Here is a 14,062-nt window from a genome sequence, read left to right as displayed (position 1 = left end):
CAGCCAGGTTTAATATCAGACCGCACAAAGGGAATGACTGGGTTTGAAAACGACGCACCGCTGGTGCAGGAGATGGTCATGGGCAGTCCTGAGGCTTCGCACTGTCCTCCTGTGCCTGTGCTGCAGGCAAGGAGAGCTGCCAGTGGCACCGGACGCTTCCCGAGATTCACTGCTCTCCTTCAGTTTAAGAAGTTGAGGACGAGGCTGGGGTGAACGCACAGCGGGTGGGGCATTTGCCTTGCACGTGGCTGACCCAGGTTCAATCCCCAGCATCCCATATGGTCCCCGAGCACCGCTAGGAGTACTTCCTGAGTACATGAGCCCAGGAGTAATCCCTGTGCATTGCCGGGTGTGACACCCCCCCCCCCAAAAAAAAACAACAGAAGAATTTGAGGACTAGAAAATCCTCGAAGACATTCACCTCCTTAAGTTAGCATTCGACTGTCTTAAGGGGGAAGACTCTAGGCAATCTATTGAACTAAGAAGCAGAGTCCCATATGATACTTTGAAATCATCCACACGCTCAAATCGTGCCAAGCCTACTGAGCAGAACAGGGAGCAAAGGCCAAGTGTGAAGCAAAATAGAACACAGTAGACAGAGCCTCACTGACACGGGAAATCAGGTTCGCCTTGCATTATTTTCGCTCAATGCAGTTGTTCAGCAGCAACAGATGAGCAAGATAAATGAGGTAAATGTGTCTGTAAGTCCCCTGAACGGGGTCCAGAGGACAGCCTGGTCAAGGTCCAGTCCCCAGAGCAATACATCCACCCAGGCAACTCTGGAGCCTGCTCAAGTCAGCCCTACAGCGGCCACCAAGGACCAGCAGCCACACTGCAGCCAGTGTGCGAGCACCCCACTGCCTCAGGGAGCACGGTGGCTAGCCACCAACCCGGGTGCAGGCCAGACAGCCAAGGTGCTAGCTATCACAGAAACCAGAAGGCCGGGAGGAGGGGCCCTGGAGACAGGGGTCCATGGTGACCCATTCTGACGCCCCCGTTGGATTCTCCCAGAAAACATTTGGATTTTTAAAATCGAGAGGGAAGGAGATACACCCAGTAGTGCTGAGGTGGGTACTCCCAGCTCAGTGCTCAGAGGCCAGTCTGGGTGGTGGCCTCGGGGACCAGAAGGCAGCAGGGATCACGGCCAGGGCATCCTGCATATGATGTACTCAAACCACTGAGCTCTTTCTCTGGCCCCACTGATCTTTTTCTTTTCTTTTTTTTTTTTTAATGGAATCACCATGAATTACAAAGTCAGAAAGTGACTCATGATTGCACTTCAGGTGTCCAAGGTCCAGGCACTCATCCCTTCACCACTATCACTTTCCTCCAGCAGGTTTACCTTTGACCCTTCAGACACAGGGGCTCGCAACACTATCCCTGAAGTGGTCTCGTGCCTATCGCTGTCCCTCCTTTCAGCACCGGCCAGCCCTCGGCAAGAGTGACCGTGTGGCTCTATCACTGTGGGAGAGACACCCTCCCTGACCTGCCCCCAGCCCACACAGGCAAGCTTCCCACTGAGGACTGATGTCAACACTCTTGTTTCCGAGCTGCCGGGGAAGGGCGTCACCCGGCCGTGCCCACGGGGGACTGTGATTCACGCAGCAGGAGCCCAGAAAAGTCTGGGGAAACGAACACTTCCCGTCTGAGCTGCGGTCCAGATGCAGCCCAACAGGGAGCCCACACGGCCCATCTCTGCCTCGCTGCCATATTCCAAGGATTCGGGTTCAAGCCAGCTTCAACCAACCAAGTGCTTTGTGAAGGGCCGTTTGATTTCAAGATTTCTGAGAGAAACTCTCGAGTCACACCACTTGGGGTTAAAAATGCTCTGTGTTTGGGGCCGGAAAGACAGCACAGTGGGGAGGGTGCTTGCCTTGCATGCAGCTCACCCGGGTTTGGCTCCCGCCATCCTACAGGGTCCCCCATGCGCCTCCAGGAGTGATTCCTGAGGGCAGAGCCAGGAGTAAGCCCTGAGCATCACTGGGTGTGGCCCCCAAACAAAAAACAAGTAAAGCTCTTTGTTGGGCCTGAGAGACAGTACGGTCAGTATGGAGGGGGAGGGGGGTGCTGGTCTTGCACACTATCCACCTGCGGTTCAATCTTCAGCACCCCATATGGTCGCCAAGCCCACCAGAAGTGATTCCTGAGCACTGCTGGGCTGACCGAAAAAAAAAAATGTTCTTCTGCTGACAACCCCTCTCACCACACGGCGAGGTCTGTGAGCTTTCAACGTCTTCCATGTCCTCATCTGTATGTACAGTGGGAGTGGGGGGAATAGCACCAACTTCGCAGTTTTATTGTCAGGACTGAATAATGGATACTCGAAGCGCTTTGAACCAACTATGACCCAGATTAGAAGCAGCTTAATAAGTGAGTCCGTACCATTAACATGTTTACTGTCACCAGCATTTTTCAGTCTCCAAAGTTTGTTATGATATGTTTTCCTCATAAAAAACAAAATTAGAAGCCATACAACCTGTTTATTTTAAATACTTGTCTCAAATAGAACGTTTACTTTCGGTTATACCCCCACTTCCCAAAAAATAATGACCCTGCATAAACTCAGCTCCACAACACTTAAGGTTCGTCCTTGGGACTAGAGGGATAGCACGGCAGGTAGACGCAATCCCCAGCACTCCATCCAGTCCCCCAAGGTCGCCAGGAAGGATCCCTCGGTGCAGACCAAGGAGTATGCACTGCCAGCTGTGGTCCCAAAGACAAACAAAAAAAGATTGATTCCTTCCAATCCACAGTAGACCCAAACATCACCAATTCCTAATCCATCCACTTTTCTCCAATTTTAAAATAAGGCATCAGCATAAATATTTCTGCTGCTAGGAATTTACAAAATAATAATAATAATAATAACAACAACAATAATAATAAGATTTAGAAAACCACCCAAGTTGATAATACAAGCTTAGGTCTGGAAAATAACTTCTATAACGGTCAGGAAAAATACAGAAACAGATTTCCTCAACTTCGTGTGAAATGATGAAAGGACCCCCAAACGAGATGGGAGGGAGCGGTAGACACCCTGCCCCAGCAATGCAGAGGAGACAGATGGGGAAAGCAAGAAAACCACCAAGGAGAACAATGCAAAGGGAAAAAGATTCTGTCACAACTACACAGAGTATAAAGTAACCATTTCTGAAATAAATTTTAATTGTAACAACCACAAAAAAGCACCAAGTAGCCTAAAATAACAAAGTAATCCGAACAAAAATATCTAAAGTGGAATGTAATTTTCAAATCTAAACTAACAAAATTATCTAAAGTGGGATGCAAGTACTAGGAGAAAACTTGACTAAGAAGAAGAACTTATTCCTAAATAGGAAGGTATAAATATGTTCTTTCTTGAATTTTTCTTGGCTTCTGGGTCACACCCGGTGATGTTTAGGGGTTACTCCTGGCGATGCCCAGGGGACCATAAGGGATGCCGGGGATCGAACGCAGGTTGGCTATGTGCAAGGCAAATGTCCTACCCACTGTACTATCGCTTCAGCCCCTAATCACATTCTTTCAATGTTTAAAACAATTACAAGAAATTGGTAACAGGAGTCTATAATTTGATTACTCACTTTTAAATTTATATGAAATAGAGGTCAGAGCGACAGTATAGCGGGTAGGGCACCTGCTTTGTATGTACTGACCCAGGTTCAATTCCTGGTGCCCTGAGATATCCCCGGCCCCCCCCCAGGGATCCCTGAATACAGAGCCAGGAGTACCAGAGCTCTACCAGATGTGACCCCTCCAAAAAAATTCATGTACAATAAATGGGAGCAGCAATTGCAAAAAAAAAAAAAAGAAAGCCTCAGAGTTATGGATGCAAGTAATGTTCATATAAGCAGCAGTTAAAACAGCATTTTCCGTTCCCAGGCATATAATAAACACTTCAATGGAATAGAAAAAGGGTGATTCAGGACAGACATGTCAAAGGTTAGCGTATTAACCCAGTAAAAAGTATATTCAATATTGAACATTTTTCAGTGGTGGGAATTGTGCCCAAGGACTCAAGACAAGAGCTCTAACAAAGAGCAAACCCAGGAAAAGAGCTTTTAAAAAGTGAGACAACAGGTGCCGTAGCGATAGGACAGCAGGTAGGGCGTTTGCTTTGCACACGGCTGACCAGGGTTCGATCCCCAGCATCCCACAGGACCCCCCGAGTACCACTAGGAGTACTTCCTTTGTGCAGAGCCAGGAGGAACCCCTGAGCATCTCTGGGTATGAACAAAAAGGAAAAAAGAAAGTGAGACAATAATCACAAATAATACCAGGGCCACAGAAATTGTTGCGAAGGGCCAGAATCCAAGTTCCGGATTTGATTCCCAGCACCGCATGGTCCCCCTGGCACTGCCAGATGCAGCCCCAAGCCCCAGCACTTGAAACCTTTACAAATTCAACATTTTAAGCCAAAGGTGAGGGTTGATGAGAAGGGCCTGCCCCGCGCCAGCGGCGTGCTCTGGCAGAGCGGCGGAGACGGGCTGTGAGATGCGGCCATGTCGGAAGGGTGCGGACAGGGGCAGAGCGTGCCAGCGAGGCCTGAGAGGCGGCTGGCTGAGCAGGGGCTCCAGGTCCCCAGCAGGTGGACCTGAGCACTGACCTTCAGGCTCTAACCTGGGAGGAGAGTGGGGCACGTGACAAAGATCACAGGGTCCACTTGGGGCAGGCTGAGAGCGAGGGGCCCGACGCCAGCTTGAAACCGGTTCTGGAGCACGGGGGAGCCTGAAACTGAGGAGAGATGTGACGCAAAGCTGGGCCAGGGCCGACACGGAAGCCAGGCACAGACAGGGAGAAGGATGGGTCCTGAGGAGGGCGCAGACGAGTCACAGCAAGAAGAGACAGATACAGGTGAGAGACAAATGGAAGAGCCCCTGCTGTTCTGGTGCTGTTGATCACAACTGTAAAAATAAAATCTGAGTTTGACATTTCATGGTCAAGCAAGCAGATTACAAAGGATGGAAGGAATGCATCCAAGAGTCCAAGTACAGACGACTGAAAACTGAGGGGAAAGGATTCTCTGATTGCTGCAAGAAGGTGGGTGAGGGTAAGATGAGAATTTCTGAGAAAGCCGGTAGAATGGAGCCTAAGTGCAGAAACCACAGGTATCCCAAGTGGTCCCCAGAGCCCCATTGTGGGGGGGAGGAGCACATAGCCAGGAGTAAACCCTAATGCCCCAGGGGTGGCCCAAAAGCGGGGGAGGAGAGGATAAGAGAGTGAAGACTCAGACCCAGGAAAAAGGTAGTGGCTGAGAGCAAGAAAAAAATTAAAATTCTGAAACTAAAAGGCTATATAAGCCACAACGAAAGGACAGGAGCATGGTGGCTGGGCATTAATTTCATCTTTATAAACATTTCCAAAAACTTAGAGCAGCAAACAACCCTGGTCAGAGAGATCATACAGGAGATAAGACGCCTGGCGGAGCTCACCCTGCATGAGGCCACACTGGTTCAACCCGAGGTACCACAGTTGTTGTCACCTGTGCCCATACCACTAGGACTACCAACCCTTGAGTGCAGCCCTTGCGAACCTTCCCCCCCAGCCCCCCAACACACACCCAACAAAAGACCCAGCCCCAACGTGGAGTCATTGACCATTCTGACCAAACGTCCTTTGGCTTCTTTAACCAAACGTAAGACAATGCAGAGTCGAATGAAAAGGCCCGCTCAGTCGAACACCGACAGCGCCAACTCCTGCGAGTTCCCCCCAAGAAACATCTTCCTCCCCCAGCTCAGCGACCACAGACAGACGGGACACATGCGCTCATGGGGGAGGCTGGGGTTCCAGTCCGAAAGCGTCACAGGGTGCCCAGGGCACCACTGGGAGAAAACCCCCACGGCCCCCAGCACAGAGCTGAAACGCAAACAAACACGCTCTTTCGGAATTCCTCTCTAAGCACGCTTGGTATTCGCACCTGAAGGCTATCGCTGTGGACACAGAGACATTCTTGGGACACCCAGAAAAATGTACACACCAACTCCACGTCAAAAGATATTACTGCAGAGATCATCCCCCGCCACACATACACCTCTTGTTAGAGTGATACCATCGAATCTGGAAAATGAAGATCAAAGCCTTAATACAGCAGCCTGTGGGCCCCAGTATACCCCCAGAAGGGTTAGTCACCACATAATTATGTCATTATCCCACATAATCCTACTTAATAGCCCTCTAGGAGCAGGCCAACCTACTGTCTAAGAAACAGCCCCACTCAAAGACACCCAGTGGCTATTCTGAGAATAAAGCATCTATTATCATTCCAAGTAGCACTGACAGAGAATTCCCAGTAAAGATGGGAGTAGGGAGTCACGGAGATTCAAAGTGAGTCCAAAGCCCCAAGCCTAATTCCTGGCTTCCCTTCTCCACAGTCTCCCAGGGCCCAGAAACTGAATCCTCATCCATCCATCCTCCTGACTTCATCTTAACCTCACAGGAGCATCCGCTCTGGTCAAGTCCTTTCAGAAAGACAGGCAGGATGGTTTTTCCTTCTCAGACCTTTTGAGTCTTTCATATGCTGGTATTTTAGACCTCTTCTCACACAATTCTGCAGCTGTGAACACAACACAGTCCTGAGATTTCAGGGGTAGGGCTGCAGATGCCCACAGCAAGCCAGCCAGGGGGAAACCCTGAACCAGATAGAAATCATTTAAAAAACCAAAACCCATACTCACGTTACAGAAAAAAGATCTCTGTATTTATTTTGGTTTGGGGGCCACACCTGGCGGTACTCAGGGCTGACTACTCCTGGCTCTGAGCTTAGGGATCACTCCTGGTGGGGCTCGGAGGACGATACAAGGGGCCGGGAATTGAACCCAGGTCAGCCCTGCCCGAGTGCTTCACGCACTGTTCTAGCAACCAGACTCCCAGACATTTTGCACTTGAAGAGGCCAGAGACAGTCCAGGTCTGGGAGGAAGCCAGCTGGGCCCTGCAGCACCTGAGCAGCAGCCACAGCAAGGCCCGAACACAGCTGGATGTGGCCCCAACCAACAATTAGTTTAGAATGAAATGGTGGGGGTGGGAAGGCCCAGAACGAAAGTACAGGAGGGAGGGCGCTTGTCTTGCATGCGGCTGACCTGGGTTCAGTCCCTGACATCCCATACAGTCCCTCGAGCATCATCAGGGGTGATTCCTGAGCGAAGAGCCAGCAGGGAGCCCTGAGCATTGCCAGTTGTGCCCCGCCCAAAAAATCCATGAAATTGTATAAATAAAGGGGGCTGAAGCTATAGTCCAGCAAGACACTTGTCTTGCACATGGCCGATCGGGGTTCAATTCCTGGCACCCCCACGCACTGCCAGGAGTGATCCCTGAACACAGAGCCAGAAATAAGCCCTGAGCACTGCTGGGTGTGGTCCCAAAACAAAATGAAAGTGTGTGGGGCTGGGAAGGAAATACATGAAAAGGATAGAGGAGCAGCCACCCCGAGCAGTGCTCAGGGCCACTGGGCCAGAGCAAGCAGTGCTCTGGGGCCGTGAGCCATCAGAGGTAGAAAAGGGGCTGGGCGAAATACTGGGGCAATCTCCAGGTCCCCGAAAGATTTTAACAATCTTCATGCTTTCATTTCAAGAACTGTTTTGTGTGTGTGTGTGTGTGTGTGTGTGTGTGTTTCTTGCTTTGTGGGTCACACCCGGCGGTGCATAAGGGTTACTCCTGGCTCAGCACTCAGGAATTACTCTTGGCAGGGCTCAGGGGACCCTATGGGTTGCTGGGAATCGAACCCAGGTACGCTGCGTGCAATACAAACGCCCTACCCGCTATGCTATCGCTCCAGCCCCTCAAGAACTGTTCTGTTCTCTCATTCCCATGTGATCTTAACTGCCACTCCCCTGTGGCCTGTCGGTTACTGGCAGTGCTCTGGCGCCCTAACCTGCATTAGGTATTTGAGTGTGCTGGTTCCACCAAGGTTGCCATTGCCTGGCATGGGATGCAAGTGCCCAGACCAGCCCTGTTCTTGAGGAGCACAGCTCGTGCTGTCAAAGTGTCCAGGGTCGAGGAATTCAAACCAAAGCAACCCTCTGCTTTAACATGCCACAGAATGTAACCCTCCAAGCTGCCCTGGAGGTCGGCACTGTGATCCCACTTTCCAGGGCCAGCAGGCAGTGGGTGGGACACGGTAAATCCCAGGGAGGAGCTGTGACTGAGGCTTGCCAGTGCTGGGCTCCTTGGCTCCTCCCACAGCCCACAGCCCGCAGCCCGCCCTCCCACCCACCCACCCCTGCCAAAGCAGAGCTCCGAAGAAGAAAGGCCTTGTCGTGGGTGCAGGCTCTGCCAGCTCCCAGCTGTGAAATATACTGCAATACGCTAGAACACAACGCAGAGTATTTCTCAGTATACACAAGAGAAAAAAGGGAGAGGGAAAAATAAAACGATTCTACAGCTGTTCAGAGGGGACCCAGAACACAGAGAAAAACCCAAAACCCAAGAAGCCGCCTGCTCTGGGTCACGCACCTTGAGTGGCAGAGCTAGGAGTGAAGAGCCAAGCCTCCTGCCTCTGGCCGCAGTGCTCATTTGCCAGAATGCTCACACTTTCATTCTGTGGGTGGTAAAGAAATGACCACACTGTAGCCAGTGCACCCCACAAGGGGCTCATCCCTGGATGCCCATCAGACCCTGTGGACCACCAATTAAACATGATGATTCATTAAACTGGTTTGGTAAACGAAAAGGGGGGAGGGGGCAGGGACTCGACTGCCATAGTTAAAAAAATTTTTGAGGGGGTCTGGTGCCGCCAGCAGGTCAATCTGTACCTGTGAGGCGAGTGCATCAGCAGCCTCATGGCGCCTTCAGACTTCCAGATACTCCAAAACTGCTGCTGTGCCTTTGGCCAGACCCCAAAAACTTGGGGCAAAGTTTACCAAGAAAGTAAATGGCAAAAATTTAGGTATGTGGGAAACACACCCACAAACCACCTCCGGCTCAGCTATATAATTGGAGGCACTGCCTCTCTGGTTCCTGATTGAACTGCTTAATGGCCATGATCCCAGAGACTCAGAAACAAATCTCGAAACCCAGCGGCTTTTGGCAGAAATGCGTCCAGACCCCACAGTAGGTTACTGTCACCGGGCCACCCCAGGGAGGAAAGGGTGCTGTCCCTCCGCCTGCTCCCCCTTGGTGGCTCGGTGGTTGCCATCCTCCAGAGGCCATTGGACAGTCAGACTTGGGCCTGCAGTGACAAGACATGTTGGGCCTCACGGGATGGGGGTGGAGCCGGTCCTTTCCTCCCCACCCCAACGAGACCCCAAGTCATCGCCCACGAATGGCCTCTCTGGCTCCTGATCAAGCTGCTTAACGGCCATGATCCCAGAGACTCAGGAGCAAATCTCGGAACTCAGCAGGTTTGGGCAGAAATCCCTCCAGATTTAAGTGTTAAAATTTCAGAATTTCAAAATCGCGTGCCCACTACTGCAGCCACATGATATCATATGTTATTCATAACCAGCAATAGAAAACAAACTGTCTACTGTTGCCTTTTCAGCAGATCTGAGTGTTGGGGTAAAATCTCAAATAGTAATGGTGGGTCGGGTATCAAAATATTGAATGTGATCAAAGTAGAGAGAGAGAGTAATGTGGAAATCATCTGCCCCACAGGTAGGGGGAGGGTGAGGGATGGAGGTATACTGGGGTTGTTAGGGGTGGAAAATGGGCACTGGTGAAGGTACGGGTGTTTCATTGTATGACCGAGACTTAGACCTGAAAGCTTTGTAACTGCTCTGACGGTGATTCAATAAATAAGATTATAAAAAAATGGAAAAAAAAAAAAGGTGGAGTTCATGCACAATTCAATCAGCTAATCAGTGGCTGAATAAATAGCAGTACTCCTACATAAAAAAACAAAAAAAAATTGCTTTGGAGCCATACCCAGAAGTGCTCGAGGCTTACTCCTACCGGGGCTCCAAGAATTACCTGTGGTGCTAAAAATTAAGTCGGGGCCAGCCACATGCAAGGCAAACACCTACACCCCCGTTCTCTCTTTGCCCACCCCTCCACCCCCTGCCATGCAGGATTCAGTTAGAGACCTGACGGACATCCGGACCAAACTGCAGCACTAGTGTCCCCGGGCTGATGAGCAATCAGTGACTGGACAAAAGTATCAACACATGCTCGGCAATCTTGTCTCTGGCCAAGATGACCTCCTGTGAAATTGATTTTCTACCTCTCCACCATCCACCATCACTGGGCGGACAGAAGCCATCCGGGCACAAGCTGCCCACAGGCGCTGTCTGGAAGGACCTTCCCAGACCTGCTCTCCCGGCACCTCTGGAGCGAGTTTTATGTCGTCTCGGCGCCTCGGTTTCCTCTACTGAAAGAGGAGAAGAGACGGGCTCAGCCCTCACCGCACAGCCTCATGGAGGGCTGGAGAGAGCCTTTTTGGTTTGGGGGCTACACGAGGGGGGTTCAGAGGCTCCTGCCCTCGAAGTTCTTGCCTGGCCCTTTACGGAAAGCCTGCAAGCAAGTCAGGCCATCAGCACTTGGTAACATCAGCAGACCAGGGCCAGAAAGATAGCACAGCAAGTAGGGCGCTTACCAGGTTCAGTTCTGGGTATCCCTATTGTCATATGAGTACCCCCAGGAGTGATCCCTGAGCACAGAGCCAGAAGCAAGCCCTGAACACCACTGGGTGCAAAACAAACAAACAAACAAACAAAAAACAAAACCGGAAGAGACCTGCAGAGAATGATTAAAAGCACTGCAAGCCCAGGAGGGGCAGGCAACCATCCCAGCTCCTTGCAGCACGGAATTCTCACTTGGAGGAGTCACTGCCCACCGCCCAGCCCTTTGGGCGAGTCCCCAAAGAAACGCCCCTCACCTGACGGGGTCCTGCCACCCGGCGCCTCTGTGTGGTCCTGTGGCCGCGGTGCAGGCAGCACGCTGCTCTCCGGCTGGCTGCCCACTTTCACGGCCGAGCCCAGGTTTGCTGCAATGACCGGGAAATGCTGACCCCTCTTCAGAAGCTGTTTGTGTTCCTGGTGGCGAAATCGTGGCGGGACTTCCCGAGGATACCGAGGCACGGCCTGTGCTGGCGGCTGTGGCTGTGGCTGTGGCTGGGGTGGTGGCGGCTGCTGCGGGCTGCTACCTGTGGCTCGCTTGGCATTATTATTAGTGCTGGTTGCTGCGGAAGTGCCGTCAGGAGAGTTGGCAGGCTGAGGCTGGCTCACACTGGGCTTTATCTGTTCTGGCACTAATCCCAACAAAAGAAAAGGGGTGGACAAGATTAGCCAGCATGGAGTACCCACAGAACAAGCCGTCAACATTAAAAGGCAGGAGAGAAAACAATTTGAAAGCAACAGACGCATGCTGGGGGAGTGGGGGGGGGATTTCCTCCTTCGCAGAATAACGGTTTCTTGAGAGATGGCAGCCGTGGGGCAGGGATTGCTTCTGTGAACTCCTGACCCAATCCTGCAGGGAGACCAGTGACCTCCCCTACAACTCACGCCCACCTTCCCCCCCACCTCAGAGCTCAGCTGGGTGTGGCCCCGAAACAAAACGAACAAATAGAAAACTATAAAAGGAAAGGACAGTAACTGAAAATGTCACTAACATGAGATCAAGAAAAAAAAATTTTTTTTATGATTTGCATGCCAGGGAGGTGACCCACACCTGCACAAGAACCCTAACGCTCCATCAGGTGACCAGGAAACCAGAGGCAGAGAATCCCAAATCCCAATCAACTGCTCTTCACAGGTACCCCAGGAAAACTCACTGAAATCGGTAAAAACGTTAAAATGATGTAACAACTGATTATGAAGCTCAATACTCCTGGCAAGATAGAGGATGATCAGAAAGAGGGACGGGAGCAGGGCATTTGCCTTGCACACGGTCCATCCATGCAGTCCCGGTAACCTCTCATGGTGCCCAGAACCTGCCAGGAGTATTGTCTGAGAACAGAACCCGGAGTAAGCGCTGAGTATCACCAGAAACCCAACAAATTGTGAGACTTGTTGTTACCGTTTCTGGCATATCGAATATGTCACAGTTAGCTGGCCAGGCTTTGCCGTGCGGGCGAGATACTCTCAGTAGCTCACCGGGCTCTCCGAGAGGGGCAGAAGACTCGAACCCGGGTTGGCCATGTCGGCTGCATGCAAGGAAAATGCCTTACCCACTGTGCTATAGCTCCAGCCCTCAGAAACCCAAAAAGCAAATAAAATTAGTAAAAGAGAATATCCATATGAGTAAATAACCAAACTACAAGGGAGAAAAGCCCAAAATATGAAAGCCTTATCCACGAAGTGACACAGAAACTGCAGCAGAACCTTTGAGGCTGGAGACAACTAAACAGGCTGGAAAAGGAGCTCTGCACGCAGGAAGTCTGTGTTCGACCCGAAAAAAAACCGCCAGGAACGGTTCCCCCCCACCCCCCGAGCTGTGGGCAACCCCTGAACACCACAGGTGTGCTCCCCAAAATTAAAAGAATTTTTTTAATGAGGTTAAAGGGCTGAAGCGGTAACACCAGGTGGGGCGTTTGCCTTGCACAGCCGGTTGGCATCCCAGATTATCTCCTAACCTGCTAGGAGGAAGCCCCGGGCACAGAGCCAGGAGCAAGCCCTCAGCATCGCTGAGTGTGACCCAAATACAAAAGTTTTAAAAACTTAACAATGGTTAACATAAAATAAAAATCAGATGCCAAAAATAAACCCCAAAGTATCAAGAATCACAATAAATGTGAATGGATTAAAGTAAACAAAAGTTCTAAAACTAGATTAAAGGGGTGGAGGTAGGGGGAATCTTGTGCAAACTTGTAAAAATCATTCTCTATTAGGACAGTATTAAGGAAACTTCATTAAGTTATACAGTATTAAGTATTAAGGAGGAAGCAAAATAGAGGGACAATGGGGGGAAAAATGTAACAGAACTGAAACTGAGAGTAACACTAACATCCTAAAAGAGGAGACTCAAGGGAAAAAAACTACAAAGGATGAATGTTTCATCTGAATTTTTAAAAGTAACTAAAAAGACAGAAACAGTTAACAACCCTTATATACCAAACCTTTACAGTATCAAATCATGTGAAACAAATGGACAAAAAAATGAAAGAAAAAAAACTATACACTTTGAAAATAAGTAACTTTTTTCTTCAGGGAAAATATTCCTGAAGCTCTCATAAATCAAATCCATACAATGTGGCTATAAAAATGTATTTTAAAAAAAACAACAGACAGTACTTCAGAATTATAACAAAACCACAGCAGACACACACACACACAAAAAAAAAACAAAAAGTATGTCAAACTTGTAAGGAATACAAATTTGGATGTAAGAGAATTTCAGGGATAGAGCTTAATGGTACAACAGGTAGGTCCGTCTATTCAATCCCCAGCATCCCATATGGTTCCTCAGCACCACTGGAAGTGATTCCTAAGTACAGAACCAGAAATAATTCCTGAGCATCGCCATACCCCACCTCAAAAAAAAAAAAAAGTGAAAAAGGACATTTCAAACTGAGGAAAACTGTAAGATTACTAAAATAACAGTAGGGCGCTTTTGCGTGGCTTCGATTCCCCCAGTAGCCCTTCTGGTCCCCGAGCACTGCCAGGACTGATCCCAAGCACAAAGCCAGGTTTAAGACTTGAGCACCACTGCATGTGGCCCCAAATTCAAATAATAATAATAGTGGAAATTATGGAGTAACAAATTTTAGGACATGGCTAAACCACCCAAGAAAAATTCACAGCCTTAACTCACCTTCCACAATTAAGAAAAATATAAAACACTTACCATGTTTTAAAATAAGCTAAAGGCACAAATCAATGACTAAAAAGTGAACCTATCAGGCGAACACACAATCCAACTTTATTTTTAAGAGCCGTACTTCAAGTTAACTTTGTTTTTAAAATAAAACTGAAATTAAAGATGATTTTCTAAAATTAAGATGTTGCTTCAGACGCAATTTCATTGGTAATTTAAAAAATCGGAGAAGACAATAATGGAACACTCATCTCAGAAGTGGTGAGAAACCCACGTTAGTGGAGGAGTACCCAAGGAGCAGGCGCTGAGGAGAGCACACAGCGGGCCCGGGGCTTGGGATAGCATCACACACGGCCTCCCGTCCCTGAGAGCTGCGCCCCT

General features: G+C 49.6%; 1 protein-coding gene across 5 annotated transcripts in view; it reads right to left on the bottom strand.

Moving 5' to 3' along the window:
* Positions 1-14,062, bottom strand: part of TNRC6A (trinucleotide repeat containing adaptor 6A) — a 156,459-nt gene that overhangs the window by 24,809 nt on the left and 117,588 nt on the right. For all 5 annotated transcript variants that reach the window (XM_056138762.1, XM_056138764.1, XM_056138766.1 and 2 more), the window contains exon 5: positions 10,806-11,177. In XM_056138762.1, coding sequence (XP_055994737.1) covers positions 10,806-11,177 — 372 coding nt within the window. The remainder of the gene's footprint in view (positions 1-10,805; positions 11,178-14,062) is intronic.

Source organism: Sorex fumeus, unplaced genomic scaffold, assembly GCF_029834395.1.
Source record: "Sorex fumeus unplaced genomic scaffold, SorFum_2.1 ptg000130l, whole genome shotgun sequence".
NCBI classification, from domain to species: Eukaryota; Metazoa; Chordata; class Mammalia; order Eulipotyphla; family Soricidae; genus Sorex; species Sorex fumeus.
Note: the sequence above shows the minus strand (reverse complement) of the source record. Positions and strands in the feature narration are given on the sequence as shown.